Below are 21,197 nucleotides of genomic sequence, written 5' to 3'. Positions count from 1 at the left end.
TTTTACTAGGTGCTTTTGTGGCTTGCCATATTATACAGTATATAGATGTGAGAGCTTCAAGTCCTTACCAGCAAGTAAAATAATGGGGGGAGGGGAAAGATAAGAAATTAGATACCAGGAACTAGAACTTCTAAGTCTGACTCTGCCCATAACTTGAGACCTAGGTCAAGTCACTTAGATGCTCAGAGCCTTAGTGTCTTACCTGGCAGGTGATATCTATTTGATACTATTGCTGCTGTTTTTATTGTAGTCATTGTAGAACTCACCAGCTGCCGCATTAGACTGTATCTAAAAATCGAGACTACTGTGGTATATTCAGACAATGGAATATTATACAGGGGTAAAAAGAATGAGCTATCAAGCCATGAAAAGACATGGAAGGACAAATATGTATTTCTAAGTGAAAGAAGCCAATTTGAAAAGGCTACTATATGATGCCAACATATGACATTCTGGAAAAGGCAGAATTATAGAGACAGTTAAATGATCAGTGGATGCCAGAGGTTGGGCAAGGGAGAGATGAATACACAGAGCACAGAGGATTTTTAGGGCAATGAAACTATTCCATATGATACTGCAATGGTGGATACATGTCATTGTACATTTGTCAAAATCCATAGAATGTACAGCATTAAGAGTGAACCCTAAACCCTCCTATACTGTTAGTAGAAATGTAAATTGGTGCAGCCACTATTGAGAACAGTATGGAGGTTCCTTAAGAAACTAAAAATAGAGCTAGCATATGATCCAGCAATCCCAGTCCTGGGCATATATCCAGAGAAAACTCTAATTTGAAAAGATAATGCACCCCAGTGTGTTCATAGCAGCGCTATCTACAATAACCAAAAAGATATGGAAGCAGCCTGAACATCCACTGACAGATGAATGGATAAAAACGATGTGGTGTACATGTATATATACATATATATACATATATATATATATGGAATATTACTCGGCCATAAAAAAGAATGAAATAATATGATTTGCAGCAACGTGGATGGACCTAGAGATTATCATGCTAAGTGAAGTAAATCAGACGAAGACAAATATCATATGGTATCACTTATATGTGGAATCTAAAAAAAAAAAGATACAAATGAATTTATTTACAAAACAAAAACAGACTCCCAGGCAGAGAAGACAAACTTGCGGTTATCAAAGGGGAAAGGGGGGGATTAATTAGGGGCTTGGGATTAGCAGATTCAAATACTATATATAAAATAGATGACAACAAGGTCCTACTGTAGAGCACAGGGAACTATATTCAGTATCTTGTAATAACCTATATTGGAAAAGGATATGAAAAAGAATATATATATGTATATCGGAATCACTTTGCTGTACACTAGAGACTAACACAACACTGTAAATAAACTATCCTTCAGTTTTTAAAAGAAGAGTGAACTCTAGTGTAAACTATGGATTGGGGGTGATAATGATGTGCCAACACAGGTTCATCAGTTTTAGCAAATGTTCCGTTCTGATGGACTGCTGATAGGGAGACTGTGGGTGGTGGAGCAGGGGCTGTGTGGGAATTCTCTGTACTTTCCACTCAGTTTTTATTTTTTAGCTGTTTTAATAGGTGTGCAGTGATTATATCATCATTGTCTTTTTAAAATAAATTGATTTTTGGCTGCATTGGATCTTCATTGCTGGGCACGGGCTTTCTCTAGTTGCGGCGAGCAGGGGCTACTCTTTGCTGCAGTGCACAGGCTTCTCATTGTGGTGGCTTCTCTTGTTGTGGAGCACGGGCTCTAGGCGCGCGGGCTTCAGTAGTTGTGGCTCATGGGCTCAGTAGTTGTGGCTCGTGGGCTCAGTAGTTGTGGCTCACGGGCTCAGTCGTTGTGGCTTGTGGACTCTAGAGTGCAGGCTCAGTAGTTGTGGCGCACGGGCTTAGTCGCTTCGTGGCATGTGGGACCTTCCCGGACCAGGGCTCGAACCTGTGCCCCTTGCATTGGCAGGAGGATTCTTAACCACTGCGTCACCAAGGGAAGTCCCTTTCCACTCAGTTTTACTGTGAACTTAAAATTGCTTTAAAAAATTAAGTCTAGGGGCTTCCCTGGTGGCACAGTGGTTGAGAGTCTGCCTGCCGATGCAGGGGACACGGGTTTGTGCCCCGGTCCGGGAAGGTCCCACATGCCGCGGAGTGCCTGGGCCCGTGAGCCATGGCCACTGAGCCTGCGCGTCCGGAGCCTGTGCTCCGCAGCGGGAGAGGCCACAACAGTGAGAGGCCCGCGTACCGAGAAAAAAAAAAAAAAATTTAAGTCTATCACAGATACAGAGAACAAACTAGTGGTTACCAGTAAGAAGAGGGAAGGGGAGAGGGGCAATATAGGGGTGGGAATTAAGAGGTACAAACTATTAGGTATAAAATAAGCTACAAGAATATATTGTACAACACGGGGAATATAGCAAATATTTTATAATAACTTTAAATGGAATATAACCTTTACAAATTGTGAATCACTGTATTGTACACTTATATATATTGTATATCAACTATACTTCAGTGAAAAATAAATTAAAAAATAAAATAAAATATAAAAATGAAAAGCAGGCTACAATTTAAAAAATTGTCTATTTAAAAAAAAGGGGGGACGTATCTTATGTTCAGTACAATGTCCTCTTCTCTTTTGGCACTGCACCTCAGTAATTTTGTTGGATGTGGAAACTGGAGAACAGTATAGTAAAGAGTAACTACACCTTCAGTACTAAAAAATATGCTAAAAGAAGATAAAAATAAATCATTTTTACTGTGGCCATTCCATCTTTTCTGAAAGTTAGAGTATGTGCTTGCATGTGTGTGTGTGTAAAGACCTGAAATATTTGTGTAGAGATTTGTGAATTGGATTTAGTAATTTTCATAACCTATGAAAAATGTTTTTCTTCACACCTCAGATTTAATAAAAATTTAAAATTTTTAACAAAATGCTTTGTTCATGCTTTTTTTTCCCCTATAGTGCTGAAGCTCTCTCTCTTTAGTAATATTTCTAGTACTGACAGTTTAAAACAAAAAATCAAACCTGCTCTGAAATTCTGAAAGATGAGTTCAGGTTTCTTCTCTTTCTGATGCAGAAAACTCAGACTAACTACAAAGTAGTGCAAATCATCCTCTGTCACGTGTCTTGGAAGGTCCAATCCCTTGAAGTTGACTATCCCTCATCTTGGCAGCCTACGTAGGTGATAGAATTGCTTCCTCTGTTGTTTTATGTGGGGTCTTGTCAGAAAGTAAATATGTAACACTGTTCATTTTTTTTCTTTAAGCGATTGTAACAAGTACTTGGTGATAAACTACTGAAATGCTGAATACTTTTTGTGAAATTAAAAGATATTCATTCAGTAGCTTTGGAACCTTTTAATCTACGTGTTTATCCTATTATGGCAGGTGATAAAAAACATGTTTTTAAGCATCAAGAGTATTGTTCAGGTTGTACTTTTGTTAAAATACTTATTCAGAATATCAGTGTTTAGTGATTTATAAGACCTACTTTTGTTTAAACGTAAGGTAAACATTACATTTTATAAAAAAATATTTTCTACCTGATATATCCTGCCTGACACAGTATATTGTTCTAATACTGTTGTCTGTCTTTTTTCTCTCTTTTAAGCAAAAACTGCAGAATTGAGGATTGTTAAAATATATCCTTGCCTTTGGAAATGATTGATCCATGACTTAGTACGTGTATTCTGTGTAGAATTTGGTTAGATAATCTATTATATTTACCTCTCCCAGAATCTGATTATGTCTTGTGTTTCTGTGAAAAGAGGGCTTTCTACATTATCTCCAGTGTACCCAGAGCTTGGAGTAAGCAAAACAATCTGTTGTATCTGAGCAGTATTTTGTAAAATAATACAGGTTTTTGGTTTTCTTCTTCCTTTTCCCTCCCCCCATTTTAGGATCATTATTGTGCTTAAATTGTACTTTCATATCCAACTTGTCAGGGACAGCTACTGTGCAGCCATTTCCAATCATATTTCTTTTGTGAGGAAAACCATAACAGCTTCAGGGCAGAGCAGTGAGAGAATTTCTATAGTGTATGGGACAGCTCTGACATTAACAAGGCAATGCTGCTTTTTAAGTTGGGGGGTAGAGCCATGGAATGATGAATGACAAGCTGGTGGTATGTGCAGGTTTGTAACAGATAGTTACAGAGGGCCATGCATTTTACTGAACTGGAGTTTAATTTACAAATTAATAACCTTTGTGTCATATCTCACTGTGGTACAAACAGTGATTCAGACACTTTTCTATATTAGCAAACAGCTAAATTGCGCAGATTATAAATGGTTCTTATGTTTTATTCTGCTGTTCTCATTACTGTATTTAGGGTCTTTGCTGGGTCAGGCTACATTTAAATTGGACATCTATTTTATGCATTCAGAATATGGCCCTGAACCACTAATGAAGGTATAAGAAATCCGGGCCATACCTAGATTTCTACACAGGAAAATATTCCCCAATAACCTTGATTTATGAGATAAAAAGGCAACAGGTAGCATTCTTTCTTAATTGTACTTTTTTTGGTGATTCTCGTTTTAAAAAAAAACGAGGTTTGAACAAACATAAAATGTTTGACTAGGTGTTAAAAATAAAATGATTGAAAGATAATTGAGGGGCTTCCCTGGTGGCGCAGTAGTTGAGAATCTGCCTGCCAATGCAGGGGACACGGGTTCGAGCCCTGGTCTGGGAAGATCCCATATGACGCGGAGCAACTAGGCCCGTGAGCCACAACTACTGAGCCTTCACATCTGGAGCTTGTGCTCCGCAACAAATGAGACCGCGACAGTGAGAGGCCCGTGCACCGCGATGAAGAGTGGCCCCCGCTTGCTGCAACTAGAGAAAGCCCACGCACAGAAACGAAGACCCAACACAGCCATAAATAAATAAATAAATAAATAAAAATTTTTTAAAAATTGGAAAAAAAAGAAAGATAATTGACATTGAAAAGTCACATTTAATTAGCTGCTGCTCTTACCTGAAAATTCACACTAGAGAAATTGTATTTTTTATGGGTTATCATCTCTGATTTTCACATTGCCCTCAACAATTTCCTAAGCACTCCCTACCATTAATTCATTTGATCTTCAACATCTTTCTGAAGCAAGCAGGACAGTATAGCTTAGTACTTCAAAGAAACATAGAGAACTTAAATGCAAGCAAACTGGGTCCTGATTTTGGCTTCGTTCGTCTTTTATTATAGAGAAATATATTACAACTACCATTCCCAGCATGCAGTGCTCTTTTTTAGTCTGTCTCTGTGTTGGTACTATTTTGTCCTAGCATCTGGGTATGTTACATATTGAAGCACTGTAGTTCTCCAGGGACCCATCTCTCTTGAGTAAACAGCTACACTTTTTCTTGTTTGATGCAAATTAAAGACAGTCCCCAGGTTCTTAGAAGGGTTCCTCGATTTAGACAGAATTTGACTATAGCAGTCTTAGCAGTCCTTTATAGTCATGCATAAGGAGTTGGGGAAAGGTGGGGTTGAGTTTACCTATTAGAGCGTGAATGAGCTAAATAAGAAAAAAGTAAACTGCATTTCAATCAGGCTGTCAAATAAAGGGTCTAATCCCCAATGGAAATGGGATATAAATCCCATTGATATGAATAAAAGGTCTAATCTCCTGTGGAGATGGGATGTAAAACCTATTGATGTACGTATCAGCGTGTGTATGTGTGTGTGCGTGTGTGTGTGTATTTTGAAGGAAGAGTAAACCCCAAAGAATATTTTTTAATTAAAGAAGCCAGAGTCTAATCAGTATCATGACTTATGCATTCTCCACCATCTGTTAAGCATCCATGTAGAGAATTTTGAACTTTACTGAAAAAAAAACCCTGATAATTCCAACTGCTGCTGTTCCTTAATTCATCTAAATTGTACTGTTCAAATTCCATGACACCTTGTGAAGAACTATAACATGACTATGTTCCCAGCTCTCTATGACCAAACAGATCCTCTTTAGAAGACAACATACACAGTTCACTGTATAAGATGAGGTTGTAGATGCTGCTCTGTCAAACAGGTAGTGTTTTTCAAGAATATATTCCTTTTAAATAAGGCTTATAAGGTTAGAAGCTATTTGTCTAATTCTAACCCTGAAACTGAATATTGGAGAGTTTGGGGGAAAACCTTCTAGGGCCTTACAAAATGAATGAAACAGTTATTTTTATCTAAATATGCATGTATATGTGTGTGTGTGTGTGTGTGTGTGTGTGTGTATACACACACACACACACACACTTTTTTTTTTTTTTGGCCATGCCACGCAGCTTGTTCCCTGACCCAGGATTGAACCTGGGCCCTGGCAATGAAAGCCCTGAGTCCTAGCCACTGGACTGCCAGGAAATTCCCCTAAGTATATTTTTATAGATGCTGCCACCAATATTTTTCCTCCTACTCTCCTGTCAGAATTCTATTCTGTGTGTCTCCCCTAAACATTCCCTCTGATAACTTCAGTACATATTCTCTCATTGAATTTCAGTAATATATCACATCAAGAAGGAGCTTATTTTGAGTTTATTGCTTCTTGTTCCTGTGTCTTTGTTCATAAAATGGTGGAATCTTCACTTAATTTTCTATTTTCTTTAAACAGCACATACCTTTTACTCTGGATTGTAATTTTGTCATTAATGTTATGCCAGTAACATACCCTATTGTTTAGAGGATAATTATGAGGCAGCATTCTGAAGACTCATGTAATCTCTTTCCTGTATCTTCAGTGTTGTTGAATATTGGTGTTACTTATAAAAACAGTTGGTTGACTTTCAGTTGGACAGTAGAAAGGTTATTTTTCTCCTCTCTTCTCTTTGGGTAAATTCGGATTTTATTAAGAAATGTAAATTTCTCCATGTTAGTTTTTATGCACACAAAAAATGTAGTATCCCTGGTTTCATTTGGGCAATTGGTGAGTCTGAAAACCTGGAAAGATTTTTCATTGCATTTTAGGTATGAAGATGGGTAGGGTTTGTTCTTGACTTTCTGGATTTGTGACAAGTTACAAGTCTACCAGTTTCTGGTATGAGGGGGGAGGTTATATTTTCTGATTGTGTGGTTGATCATAGAGGAAACAAGGATGAATTTTTAAGGCAGTACTGTGTAGGAAGATGTCTGGGTGGATGTGGCCCTCTCATAATTGATTCAAGAACAGATAATGCTGAGTGGAACACAAGCAAGCTGAGTGACTGTGTGGAAAAACGGAGCCTTGAAGCACCAGCGTCCAGTTGTGGAGGACAGGTCTTGTGCCTGCATTTGCTTTTTTTTTTTTTTTTTTTTTTGCGGTATGTGGGCCTCTCACTGTTGTGGCCTCTCCTGTTGCGGAGCACAGGCTCCAGACATGCAGGCTCAACGGCCATGGCTCACGGGCCCAGCCACTCCGCGGCACATGGGATCTTCCCGGACCGGGGCACAAACCCGCGTCCCCTGCATCGGCAGGCGGACTGTCAACCACTGTGCCACCAGGGAAGCCCTGCATTTGCTTTTGAGAGAAGCTTTCTAAGATTTGTGTGAGGATTGGATGGAAATAAATTGGTGGCTCGATTGGAGGGGTAGGGGCTGTTCTTCCACCACTCCATCTCCCTTCTGTATTGACCAAGGCCATGGCACTTGGAATGATTGACTTCCGTAGCAGAAAAATGAACCCGATTTTCTGTTGAATCGGACTGATAAACTTTTGTGTTTTTCTTTGGAATCTGTCTTGCTGTCATGTGAACACGTTGATAGTATCGCTGAATGTCACAATATTGATCACGGTGACTACCTGTCTCAGAAACTGTGACTTCAAGTGTCAGAGGCTCTGTGAACCCTTCTGCCTGAGCAAGCCCTGATGAAACCTAGCAATGCGCATGTCAAGGGAATTGGAGGCTTGGAATCCCATTCTGGGTTTATGGAGCAGTTCTTGACAGATGCATTGAGGGGGGCGGTACTTGCCATTTTGGATACCTGGCACATTGGCCTGTTGTTTATAGAAAATATATTAAGGAGAGAAGGTAATAAATTGTTAACTTTTCTCTCTCTCTTCTGCCTTCATTCTTTCCAGCTTTTCCTTTTTCCTTTCTTTTGTTCCCCACCCCCGCTTTTAATTTTAATTTTATTTTTTAACAACTTTATTGGAGTGTAATTGCTTTACCCCCCCCCCCCCCGCTTCTTTAGCTCTCATTAACTTGTTAGTGAGTGATGAATGGCCAGTTTGTGAGACTTAGCCTTTTCTGAAAGCTTCAGGATAACGTTCCAAGATAATTAGCTACGTTTAAAGGTCTCCTTTATATGTGAACAACATTGAAAACATCCAGTTGTTCAGGCCAGTATAACCTGCATCAGTGACCAGCAGAAGTCATGATTTCTTTGTTTAAGACAAAGGAATGGTAGAAGAATATAGTCTCACTTCCGGTGGAGACGAGGCTTCTTAGGGACTTTGCTTGATACCACAAGCTGACATTTATGAAATATTACAGCTGTATTCTCTCACCGCCACCCAGAACTGGTACTGACCCAGACTGGGGTCCTGCTGGAGTTAATGTGACTGTGGTATTTGCCAGAGCTGCAAGGCTGAACTAGAACAAGACTGGATTGTGGAGCCTAGAAAAGCCAGCCACTGCACAGGGCAACTCTCCTTTATTAGTTGGTCCTTAAAAGAGTGTGCAGGGTCTCTGTACACCTAAGGAGCGCCTCCACTGCAGAGCTCACCTAACTTTAGATCATTGGTTTTCAAAATGCAGTGAATAGTTTATTTGACAGAAGGCAACAGTGCTTCCCCTGACCGTTGATCTTTTTAAAAAATTTCATAGACGTGCACAACTATATTCTGGGTATTCTTCTAGGCTTCTGGTGAACACAGCAAGGACTGCCAGGACAATGCATTTCTGAGCGGCTCTCTGAAATATGCCAGCGCCTTCTTTCAAAGAAAGCATTACTCACCTCATATGATCTGACCCGTGTCCAATCTGCACAGCTCTCTCTCTCTTCTTTTTTTCCTCTTCTCAAGGACTAATGAAAGTTTGCGAGTATTTTGATCCCATCTCCCCTCCTCGCTTAGTTTCAGGCCCTGGGGGAGGAACAGTTGTGAATGCATCGTGACTCACTGACTCCCACGTTTCTGATTCTGGTTCTGATTGGTTGTCACCTTGCTCTAGCCATATGGCTTCAGAGTACTCTAGCCTGCGTCCCTTTCTTGTTCTTTCCCCTACTGTTCCCTTCTGTTGTACAAAACACTGGGAGTGGGTTCCAAGCTTTGTCTCTTGCTTCTAGTTTAACCCGGTTAGGCAGTAAGTAGGAGAGCACACTGTATTTCCTAAAAACAGCTATAGAGGAGAAAAACACCCTTTCCTTTTGTGCCTGGTATAGTAATTATTTCGTTTCCTGTGCTGTTTTTTTTTTCTTTTAATTTTTTTTTTCTTTTAATTTTATTTATTTATTTATGGCTGTGTTGGCTCTTCGTTTCTGTGCCAGGGCTTTCTCTTGTTGCGGCTAGTGGGGGCCACTCCTCATTGCGGTGCGCGCGCCTCTCACTATTGCGGCCTCTCTCGTTGCGGAGCACAGGCTCCAGACGCGCAGGCTCAGTAGTTGTGGCTCACGGGGCTAGTTGCTCCGCGGCATGTGGGATCTTCCCAGACCAGGGCTCGAACCCGTGTCCCCTGCATTGGCAGGCAGATTCTCAACCACTGCGCCACCAGGAAAGCCCTCCTGTGCTGTTTTTATTCAAAGTTTATTTTTTGGCAGGTGTCACATTTGTGTTTGTATTATTTCCTCCTGGTTTCTCTCCTCCCCCTGATTTGAGCTGGGGGGGTTTGTTTTTGTTTTGGTAAAGGGACTAAGAATGATGCTGTACTTTAGCTAGTTTGTTAATATGTTTGATTAATGCTGATTAATATGTTGGGGAGGGGGACTGAAAGCAACTCTAAATAATTACTTAATTGTTAAATGTCTTATTGTTCTGGCAGTCACCAAGCAATAAAGTCTACATGTGGTACTCAGGATTATCCATGCCACCGCTACTGTTACTTCCCCTTCTCTTAAACTATATCTATTCAATTACCTAAGTTTTACACTTGAGAAATAGGATTTTGAAGACTTGAAAGTTATTTTTTAAGAATTTTTTTATTAATTTGTATTTTTAGTATTCTGCAGATGGTTTCTGGAAAGACTTTGGACTCTACATCTTTTCTTTTTAATATTTAACTGCTCAAAGAGGTGGTGCTAGCAGAGTACAAAGTATAGCAGACCTGCCCACCCCCCTTGCCCTGCCAAATTGGCCTTTATGTGATATTTTCATTGCCTAAAAAGAATCAGTAATAAAAATATTAAAATTTTTCTCAAGAATGTATTTTGTATTGACTTAAAGTTTTTAAAAATCCATTTTGTAAATGTTTTAATGTTCAAATATGTCAAGGAAGTAACCTGCAGGTTTGGATTCTTTAGAGAGTGTGTGTAGTGAAGTTGGTTAGAATCATAGGCAGGAATGTGAAATCAACCCGGCCCTTATGGTTTCACTTAACCCCTTATTTAAAGATCTTCATTTACTTCTTCTCTATTTAAATCTATATGAGAAGACAGTAATCTATTTTTGCCAGAAATAACAAACCTCAGCTGGTGAATTCACTTGAAAGTGTAGGCGAGGAGTGCTGCTTATACTTTCTTCCAGCCATTAGGGCAGGAGCGTCAGAACCCAGGTCTGACCCCAAATGGTTATTATATTTTCTCTGAGCCATTTGCTGGTCTTTGGTTCCATCACTTCACACATCATGTGAAGAGAATGAGAACATTTACTTAGCCACCGTAGTTCTAGATGCAGAGTTTAGTTGTGAACAAAATAAATCCATAGCCGCGTGGAGCTTACCTTTTGTTGAAATGTATTATTATAGTAATGAAGGTTTCCAAATGCACCATTTTCTTGGATTTCAACAAGGACAGAAAATTCAAAAAACCTTAATTAAAAATTTTCATCCCGTATAGCTAAAACACTACTCTGCCTAAGCAAATGCATGTGTTTTCACAGATCCTGTCCCAGCAAAGCAGTGCTCATGAGTTACATGTTTCAGTTATTTACAATGTCTGTTGTGTATATTGCATAGTGCTGGGATCAAGGTTTCTTTGTTTAAAAGTCTGTTTAATGTTTGAAACTGCCATTAGATACATGATGTTTGTTTGATTAACAAAAATTACTGTAGCATAACTGGTATGTATGTTATCAGATGCAAAAAAAATAAATAAATGACCAAGTGTGTGCCACTCATAGTTCCGAGTACTTTACGTGAGGCAGTTTGGTACTCGTAAGAATCCTAAGGATATTATTAATCACCTCATCTTTACAGAACAGGAAGTTGAGGCACAGATAGGTTAAGTGGCTTGACCAACATCATATAACTGGTAAGTAGCAAAACTGAAATTTGAATTGAGGCAGTATGTTTGCAGAGTTGTGTTTTCACTGCTACGTTATACTGCCCTTCCAGCCCAGCACACTAAATAATAATAGTCAAGGAGTCTCAGCTCTGCTATGCGACCTCCATTAGCTTTTCTTCTCATCTGTGCCTCTGTTTCCCTTTATAGATTGATATAAAACGTTACTTATGACATGGGTTTCTCCTCAGTTGTCTAATCTGTAAATTTTAGAGGTAACAAGATCTAGAATAAGCTAGTTACAGAAAAGGTGTCAGAGGAATATAATTGCTGCCTATTTCTATACAGCTGAGATAGAACAATATTCTCATAGATTTTATTCTTTTTTGTCCTCCTTTGTAGAAAAGAGTAGTTGAACAGCTTCGGAAGAACCTGATAGTAAAGCAAGAACAACCAGACAAGTTCCAAATACAGCCATTGCCACAATCTGAAAACAAACTACAAACAGCACAGCAGCAACCACTACAGCAGCTACAGCAGCAACAGCAGTACCACCACCACGCCCAGTCGGCTGCATCCTCTCCCAGCCTGACTGCTTCACAGGTACAAGTGTGGATGGAGCACCTCGGGCTTCGTGCTGTAGGCTGATTTGCTATGGGTCATGGAGAACTAGGTCCTGTTTCAGACTATGTTAACAACCTCAACCAGCACTAAACAAAGGTTATTTTGGTTACTTTTTTATACTGTACTGGGATGATAATCACTTGAAATTCATTGCCTGAAGGAAATGACATTACCAAGGAGTAAAAGTTAAACTGATTTCCCATCTGTCCAAAGAAGGAGAAAAGGTAATCAGTGACAACGAAAAATCACTTCTCTTTATTAGAACAGAATTAAAGTCTTCTTTTGAACTTCTGGAAGTATTTGTTTGCACTTGTTCTAAAAGTCTTTGTGACTTGACCCTCAGGAATTTGTTTTTCTGGAATTCTTAGCAATTTTAGATGTGGAGATATTCCAGGATCAATACCCATGGAACCAGGTAGAAAGAGGCATTTAGAAGGTGGTGTATTTCATAGAAATGAAATATTCATTTCCAAGTCCAGTTCGTCTCATATGAGAATATGTATCTGTTCTCACATAGTAAAGGAAATCTGAAATGGAAGCTACAGGTCAAAAATAGCACTAAGGGGTGGGAAGCCTAATAATATGCTAACTGGTGTAGCTGTGCAAATGATTTTCCTGAAAAGGGCATTTGCACTACCATATAATGTAAGGATATTGAGGCAATCAAGACACACAAAAAGGACATATTTGGGAATGTTTCTATTAAGAAAAGTGTTCAAGCTTGATCTCCACATACTTACATGTAGTGTGGGCATACCTTTTAAAATGGGACACTTGAGCAGTGGTTCTTGATCTTTGGAGGTCCCAGACTCCTTTAAGACTCTGTTGAAAGCCATGGATTCCCTCCCTGGAAAAATACACTCACACCTAATACAGTCATTTTTGCACATGGTTTTAAAGACTTTGGGATCTTCTGAAACCTAAGCATGGACACCTCTCACCCACCAACACCATCTTCACTGTATCTATATGTAGAGAAAAAGATTTTAGTTTACTTGGTTAGTCACCACTTACGGACATTGGGCTGGTTCATATACAATATTTTGCAAATGAAGAATACGTTACTTACAAAAATACTGAAGATTACTAAAGATAGTTAACAGTTAATAGAGGTTACCATATACTGGCATTCTCCTAAGCACTTTACACGTATAACATACGCAGTCCTCACCCCATCCCTACTAAGGACAGTATTATTATTATCTCTGTTTTTTAGAAAAGAAAACTAAGGCACAGAAAAATTAAGTAATTACCTAAAATCATATATCTATTATATGGTGGAGCCAAGATTTGAACCCAGATGTTCTGGTTAAAAATTCTGCCCATTCGCTACTGTAGACTGCCATACAATACCAAAAAAAGAAATGCCAACATTATATAAAATGCCAAAGAAGGAAAATGAAGAATCCCTGTTGTAAATCAGGTAGCTAGAGTGGCCTACATCATTTTTACCCTAACCTCCAAGGCTATTTGGAAATTAGGCATTCAAACTGACTTTAAAACCCCCCTGACCAGTATTTATATTTCTTCTAAAAGATTGCCTATCAGTTTACTTTTTTTGGAGTTTTAAACAGAGTTGGATTGGTTGTTCTCTTCTCAAAGTACAATTTGATCAGAAAGTGTTTACATGGAAGGAGTGTGGTAGAATTCATTGTTTCCTGGTACTAGGAATTTTCTCTCCTAACCCATGGAAACTTTCTGTTCAAGTACCATTCCATATCACACAAATCAGAGAAAATACTTATATAATACTTACAATAGCTATTTCCTTCCCTGGTAATCTGAGTTCTGTGCTGCTTTGGGATGGTAATAGTAAGGGGCCTAGGGCTATCCCCAAAACAGTGTTATGTGGCATCCCTCCATCTGGTAGCCCACCTGATATATTTAATTGATTTAGCTAAGCTTGTTTTATATTATTTTGTTTTGTTTAATGTTAAAAGCCATAAGATCTCTAGGTTATTGGGTTTTGTTTTTATAGTAAACTGTCAATCATTATTTATCACATGCTCCTTATACGAGAGCTTCTGGTATACAAAGAGGTAGTAATGGTCCCTGCCTAGAATCTGGTAAACTATGATAATTATTTTCATTCATTATGTAAATGTTTATTGAGTCTCTACTATATGCAAGCTTTCTGCTAGGCAATGTCTTGTAAATAAGACAGAATTTCTGTCTTCAAGAACTTAACAGATTTAGAGGAGGGGAAGATTTAAACAGCTAACAAAGAAGAATAAAATGAACGCACCTGTGAAAATACCAGAGGACAGTAATATTGACTAGAGGGATCAGAGAGTGCTTCATAAAGGAGGTGGCTTTTGATCAGGGCCTTGACAGATAAGTGAGATTTCAGTGATGGAGCACAGGGGGAAGAGCATCAAGGTGTAAAGAACAATGTGAACAGAAGTATGGACTCAAAAAAGTAAATGCGTGTCTTGGAAATAGCAAGTAGGCTGATGTGGCTGGAGCGTGGATTCCAGGAAATGGTGGAGAGGGACATAAAACCAGAAGGTAGGAAGAGGCTAGCTTGTGGAAGCCCTCCAATATGTGGCAGAACTTTTGGGGGTTTTGGCAGTCATAGGGAGTCATTAAAGATTCATGAGGTCAAGGACAAATGGGAAGTTTAATACATGGCATATACTAAATTTCTAAGTCCAGAAAGGATTAACTATTAATTTAGCAATCGGCATGGGCAGGGAGGAAGTGCTAGGATGAGAAAGTGTTTTATTCTAAGTCAGGTGATTAGTATGTACCAAGTCACGGGGCAGTGGGAGGATCAGTCCCCTTTCCTTAGCTAACTCCAGCTTATGTTTGTATGTATATTTTGAAATTTTTCCAAACTACAGAAAAAAAATGAAAGAATAGTTGAACACAGGCATACCCTTCAACTTAAATTCACAACTTTGTCATTTTAAATGAGTACAAATGTAAAGAAGAATGCAGTTAATAAAACCAAACAGAAAATAAACCCTCATAGACAGAAGGAGGAGGGGTTCTATTGATAGTTGTCCGAGTGTACAACAGTTACCTTCCATTCAAAATTAAACAAATAGGGATTTCCCTGGTGGCGCAGTGGTAAAGAATCCGCCTGCCAATGGGGCACGGGTTTGAGCCCTGGTCCAGGAAGATCCCACATGCCGCGGAGCAACTAAGCCTGTGTGCCACAGCTACTGAGCCTGTGCTCTAGAGTCCTCGAGCCACAACTACTGAGTCCGCGTGCCACAACTTCTGAAGCCCATGTGCCTAGAGCCCGTGCTCTGCAACAAGAGAACCCACTGCAGTGAGAAGCCCGCACACTGCAACAAAGAGTAGCCCCCCGCTCGCTGCAACTAGAGAAAGCCTGCACGCAGCAACGAAGACCCAACGCAGCCAAAAATAAATAAATAAAATAAATAAAATTTTTTAAAAATTAAACAAATAGCCTAAATTGGTGTGGAAGTTAATTAGAGCCCATAGTAATAATCCCTCTAAGTTCTGATTTGTACGTTGGAGTTTATCTTTTTTAAATCGATACCTCATGCCTTGCAGGTAAAAAAAAAAAACTTAGCAAAAAAATAAAAGGATTTTGCTGTTAGTGCTTCTTGCCATGTATTTTCTGCATTAACTTCTAGTTCATGCCGTTTGGGTTTTGTTCGTAAAGAACCCCTTCATGAAACTGGGGAAACTGCTGTCATCTTTTGAAGGTGATCATACTTGGATAGCATCAACCAGCCAAGGACTAGTCACAGCTTCCATAAAAATAATTTTTTTTTTTCTGGGCACCTTTCCTCACTGTCCTCTCTTCCTCCTGCCAGAACAATTCAGAGGTTTTCATTCGGTTTGACTATCAAAATTCTAGATTCTCTCTGTCATCTAAACTCGGAACTCCAGGAGTTTGATTTATGTTCCCTAGTACTTAACAGTAGAATAAGCACCAGACCAGGAGTGAAGATCTAAGCAGTACCTGTGTCAATACCTGGTGTCAGTAAATGGTTTGCAAATAAATGTAGTCTTCAAAAGCTTTTCATCAGTGCATATAGTACTAGGTCTTGTGCCTCTGTATACAAAGAGAGTTACGTAGATGCTAGAATTTCACATGGAGTGAAATTAGCTACAACCAAATATTTATAAAGTAGAATAAAAATGCTAACCTAACATGACTAGACTTGACTAACCTAACATGAACTAACCTAACATGACTAACCTAACATGACTAACCTAACATGACTAGACTTGACTAACCTAACATGAACTAACCTAACATGACTAACCTAACATGACTAGACTTGACTAACCTAACATGAACTAACCTAACATGACTAACCTAACATGACTAGACTTGACTAACCTAACATGAACTAACCTAACATGACTAACCTAACATGACTAGACTTGACTAACCTAACATATGAACAGACTTGTTAGAATTCAGTGCTTTTTAGTGTTGCAGGTAATGCTAAGTATATAAATCAGGTGAGTTTGAGGTTTTACTCACTTTTTAAGAAAAAATATTCAAAAGATTGTTAATGACTTACCTGATCAAGGATGTTTTAAACAAAAGTATATTGACCCTCTTTTAAAGTGGAACCAACACGCATGACTGTTTTTAAAATCCATGTCAGCGAGTTCTGCTGACTAGAGCTTTTCTTCCATAACCTGTGTTGGCACCAGGATTGAATGCCATCTGGTGTGACTTGCTCACCACTTCAAAAAGTTCTTTGTATTTGAATGTTTTAAATTGATGGAGAGCGCTAATATCACACTGGGTTAAAAACACATATTAAAAATAGCAGGTAATACAAAGTCAGTCCCGCTGCTACACTACTGTAACATTTCTGATGATAAATAGCACTTAGCTTTTATTTGGTTTTCATCACTGATAGGCAGGATGACCTGCTACCTCCCAAAATAAATAATTATCCGTGTTCCCCCTTTTACTCCCATTTCACACTTGAGAGGACAGTGGCAAGGAGAATGAGCCATTCTGTATTGTTGACTTAGAGAAGAGGAACATATTTGGGTGATTTTAATTGCAGGCATCAATAAGGATTGCTCATTAGGCTGTGATGGGATAGACAGGGCCAGATTATGACATTGTTTAGGTTAAAAGAAAAAAAGTTGTTAAAATATTAGATAATACATGCATGTATGTGTTTAAGGCAGAAAAATTACTTAGAACCAAACAATACACAAGGGCTTGCATAGACACTGAAATAGAAATTCACAAAGGAATTTGTTCAGATCTGTTTCAGGGAGAGTGGGGTCCTTTTCCCTGGTCGAGGGCAGTGCTGTCCAATAGAACTTTCTGTAGTGTTGGAAAGCTCCACTGTCCGGTTTGGTAGCCACTAGCCATGTGTGGCTGTAAACATGGGAAATGTGGCTAGTGTGACTGAGGAACTGATGTTTTAATTTTTATTTTGTTTTCATTAAATTTGAATACCTGCATGAGGCTATTAGCTACCAAACTGAACAGTGCAAGTAAGAAGAAAAAGGTGAAATAATATCAAAATCAGAACCAACAAGTTAGACCAGGTATATTTTCACGTTTCTGAAACATCTCTATCTTGAGTGACTAGTAGCATTGGATAGGTGTGTATGCCATGAAATCAGGTCGTTTATATTTTCTTTTTTTGTAGCTGGCTCCTTTAATTACTGTAATAGAAAGTCTAGAAAAATACAGCTTCAGAGCTGCAGTAGCGCTTGTGGAGCGTCAGTCAAGTCCTCTCACCTCAGTTCAGACTCTGATCTATAAGACTTTCTGAAACTCAGGTGTTTGTTTCCACCTTGTCGCCCTTTTCTGGATCTTTCCTCACTTCTGCAGCAGTCCTGCAGAGCAAAGATTGTAGATTGTGATTCATATCCCTTTGGTATCAAGAGCTGGTATTTACTATACGAGTTGGTTAATAGGTTTCATTATCTAGAGTTTGGGATTTACTGCCTTTGAGGCAACAATTGTACTAATTCTTATGTGAGTTGCCCTTCCTCTTCTCCAGGGTGGCACTCAAAAGAATTAAAAGACCCTGTCATTTTATCCCAGCCTTTGTGTCACAGGAGGCAGATATCCAGAATTATATGATAGCTTTCTTCATATTGATGAGGTTGTAGCAATTAATGATGGAGATGGTGTGTACCTCATTGATTTGCAACTTCTACAAAATTTAAATTAATTGAGAGCAAGCAAAGAATTAGAAAAATCAGAAGAAATAGGTATACTCATATTCTGTATCTGTAAACCCACCCCCTTCCTTGTTGAGAACCCTGTGCCCATATTAGTCTGCAGTTATTACTGTGAACTTAAAGCTAAATTTGAGAACTCTGGCAAACTAGAGATTGCCTCTTCGTATAGCAAGAACTGTGCTTTATGTACACAAAAGAAATGTTGTTACACCAAGAAACTTGACTGATGATGAGAATTATTGCTTTGTTTTCTTCTGGAGGCTAGCATTTTGTTTAGTGGGATGACACTTCAGCGTCCTAATGTCTGTTCTCCATGTCTCCTAGAAGACTGTAACTACAGCTTCTATGATTACCACAAAGACACTACCTCTCGTCTTGAAAGCAGCAACTGCGACCATGCCTGCCTCTGTTGTGGGCCAGAGACCTACCATTGCTATGGTGACCGCCATCAACAGTCAGAAGGCTGTGCTCAGCACTGATGTGCAGAACACACCAGTCAACCTCCAGACGTCTAGTAAGGTCACTGGGCCTGGGGCAGAGGCTGTCCAAATTGTGGCAAAAAACACAGTCACTCTGGTAAGCCAGCAGCTGCTACTCATGTGTGCCCACATGCGAGGGTTCAGGATATGCATTTGTAGAGTATATCCATTTTATGCTCCTGCTGGATTTTTCAGTCTCCATCACTCTTCTACCATACCAGATTCCCCTTCGGGGCTGACAAGGGAATATGGCATTCCTGCTATCTATTTAAATAACTATAGAGGTGTTCTTACACCAAGGATCAAAACTCTTTGAGGTATTATCTGAGGCCAAAGGATGACTTGACTTAAGGGGGGAAAATGTCCTTCACAGAGGCATTTACACTGTTTCATGTATCTCTCCCTCTATCCTAACCACACTCCTTCCTGTGAAACTAGAGTGCTTAAACTCTCTGGTGCTATGTTACCAATTTGGGGAAAATGCCGTGAATTTTTTTAGTACACTCTTCCTTGAAATTGCACTCAGGAAGTACTGGAGTTAGTTGGGCACTTAAAAATTTTTCAAGAAACTCACAAATAACAGTGTCCATGTCCAAGGTCCATCAGAAAGAAGATCCCTAGAAGGAAGAAGCACTTGAATAAAAATTGTTCTTGAGATTTCTAGGGTAAAACTGTCTAAAAACTGTTTTCAGAATATACCCAAATTGTAGTTTAAATGTCCGTTCTTAAAATGGAAGCTAAGAGCTCTTAGTGGCTTTCGAATAATGACCAGTGGTGAGTGAAACTAGAGGGCATTAAAGTGAAGCTTTACTACTTACCCAGGAATCTTTAGGGGAGTAACCAAATCACTCAGCCGGACGCTGAGAGTTAGAACATTCTCTATAGGAATAAAGCCGTTCACTGTTATGTAAAGCTCTTATATTAGGAAAAAGCCCATTTGTCCAGGCAGCAAGTTTGATTTTCCTTTGGATCCAGTGTTGACTTTTAAAATACATAAGTGCGGTAAAGCAATTATACCCCAATAAAGATGTTAAAAAAATAAAATACGTAAGTGCAAGAGTTCTTGAACGTCAGAGGAAATTGTGATTGCTGAGCTTGCTGTGTTCTACGTTAGCTGTGTAAGGAAACAGAAATGAGGTTGGTTTACTTTATGGGGTAAAGCCTGCAAGCAGGAGAGTAAACAAGTTTCTTAAGGCAGTGTTAATTCAGATGATTAATTCTACGATGAAAGCTTATAGAAAATATTGTCTGATTGAGAGAATAGTGATGCTGAAACTACTTTAAGAATACCATCTTTGATATTGAATAATTATTTTCCTCTCTGATTTACTTTTCTCATTTTTTAGCAGGTTCAGGCAACACCTCCTCAGCCCATCAAAGTACCACAGTTTATCCCCCCTCCTAGACTCACTCCACGTCCAAACTTTCTTCCACAGGTGAGTAAATCAGTTGACAAGCCCAGTGATGGGTTGGGTGGGACAAAAATCCTTGTGAGCCCTTTCTAAGCAGCCTGTAATGCACTTGTCAATTCAGCTGTATTCAGATCCCACTTAGCTAAGGATTCTAGCTGCTGATCTCTATACCATGAAGAAGATTTTTGTTTTTTTTTGTTTTTTGGCTGCACTGCACAGCATGTGGGTCTTAGTTCCCTGACTAGGGATCGAACCCATGCCCGCTGCAGTGGAAGCTCCGAGTCTTAATCACTGGACCACCAGGGAGGTCCCACAAAAGAAGCTTTATTTATTTTTAATTGGAGTATAGTTGCTTTACAGTATTGTGTTAGTTTCTGCTGTACAGCAAAGTGAATCAGCTATATACAGCTATATACGTATATCCCCTCCTTTTTGAATTTCCTTCCCATTTAGGTCACCACAGAGCATTGAGTAGAGTTCCCTATGCTATACAGTAGGTTCTCATTTGCTATCTGTTTTATATTTAGTAGTGTGTATATGTCAATCTCAATCTCCCAGTTCATCCCACCCCCAACCCTTTTCCCCCTTGGTTCTCTACATCTGTGTGAGAAGAAGCTTGTTTTATCATCAGCGTTTCTTAACAATGATGAAAGGCTGTAGCAGAGGGATGTAAGGAAAGGGAAATTTTCCTAAATTTAAAATAATTAAGATAGCACCATTTTAAACCTTATAATGTTGACTTACTGGAAGAATTTAGCCAGAACTGCCTGCCAGTGGGGAAGGAACGCAGTTACCACTTCTTCCCCACAACCTCCCACCCCACTCACTGTATGCCAGGGAGAGTAGGAAAGGAGACAATAGTGACACTAACTGGTAGGAAGCGTTCGGTTCTACTCTGGAAAGTGATGACATAGAGCATCATTCTTAAACACAAAGTCTTGATGATAAAGATTCAGACTAGGAAGCTGCACAGGGAACTTTCTACCTAGACCCAAGCAACTCTACCCATATTCTCATGAGAGTATTCTTCCAGCAGTTGGCTGAACTCACCATTCTTATTGCAGAATGTCATGATTGTCCCAGTCTGGACCTTGAGAGGAGTTGACTTGCCTGGTAGAAAGATTGGGTGTTCCTGTCTGAAGCCTCAGCTTTCAGGCAAAGAGAGAAGGGAAAGGATGTGTGTGGTCAGTGGC

At 39.4% G+C, this 21,197-nt stretch overlaps 1 protein-coding gene across 2 annotated transcripts in view; it reads left to right on the top strand.

The window, feature by feature from the left end:
- The window catches only part of PHF21A (PHD finger protein 21A), a 189,304-nt gene that overhangs the window by 124,603 nt on the left and 43,504 nt on the right, over positions 1 to 21,197 (top strand). The window contains exons 6-8 of one of the 2 annotated variants that reach the window (XM_082659961.1): positions 11,739 to 11,939; positions 18,441 to 18,689; positions 19,939 to 20,028. In XM_082659961.1, coding sequence (XP_082516087.1) covers positions 11,739 to 11,939; positions 18,441 to 18,689; positions 19,939 to 20,028 — 540 coding nt within the window. Of the gene's footprint in view, positions 1 to 11,738; positions 11,940 to 18,437; positions 18,690 to 19,938; positions 20,029 to 21,197 lie in introns of both variants that reach the window. The other variant, XM_082659960.1, reaches the window with a different exon arrangement.

The sequence above is a fragment of the Grampus griseus genome (assembly GCF_964374135.1).
Source record: "Grampus griseus genome assembly, chromosome: 8".
NCBI classification, from domain to species: domain Eukaryota; kingdom Metazoa; phylum Chordata; class Mammalia; order Artiodactyla; family Delphinidae; genus Grampus; species Grampus griseus.
Note: the sequence above shows the minus strand (reverse complement) of the source record. Positions and strands in the feature narration are given on the sequence as shown.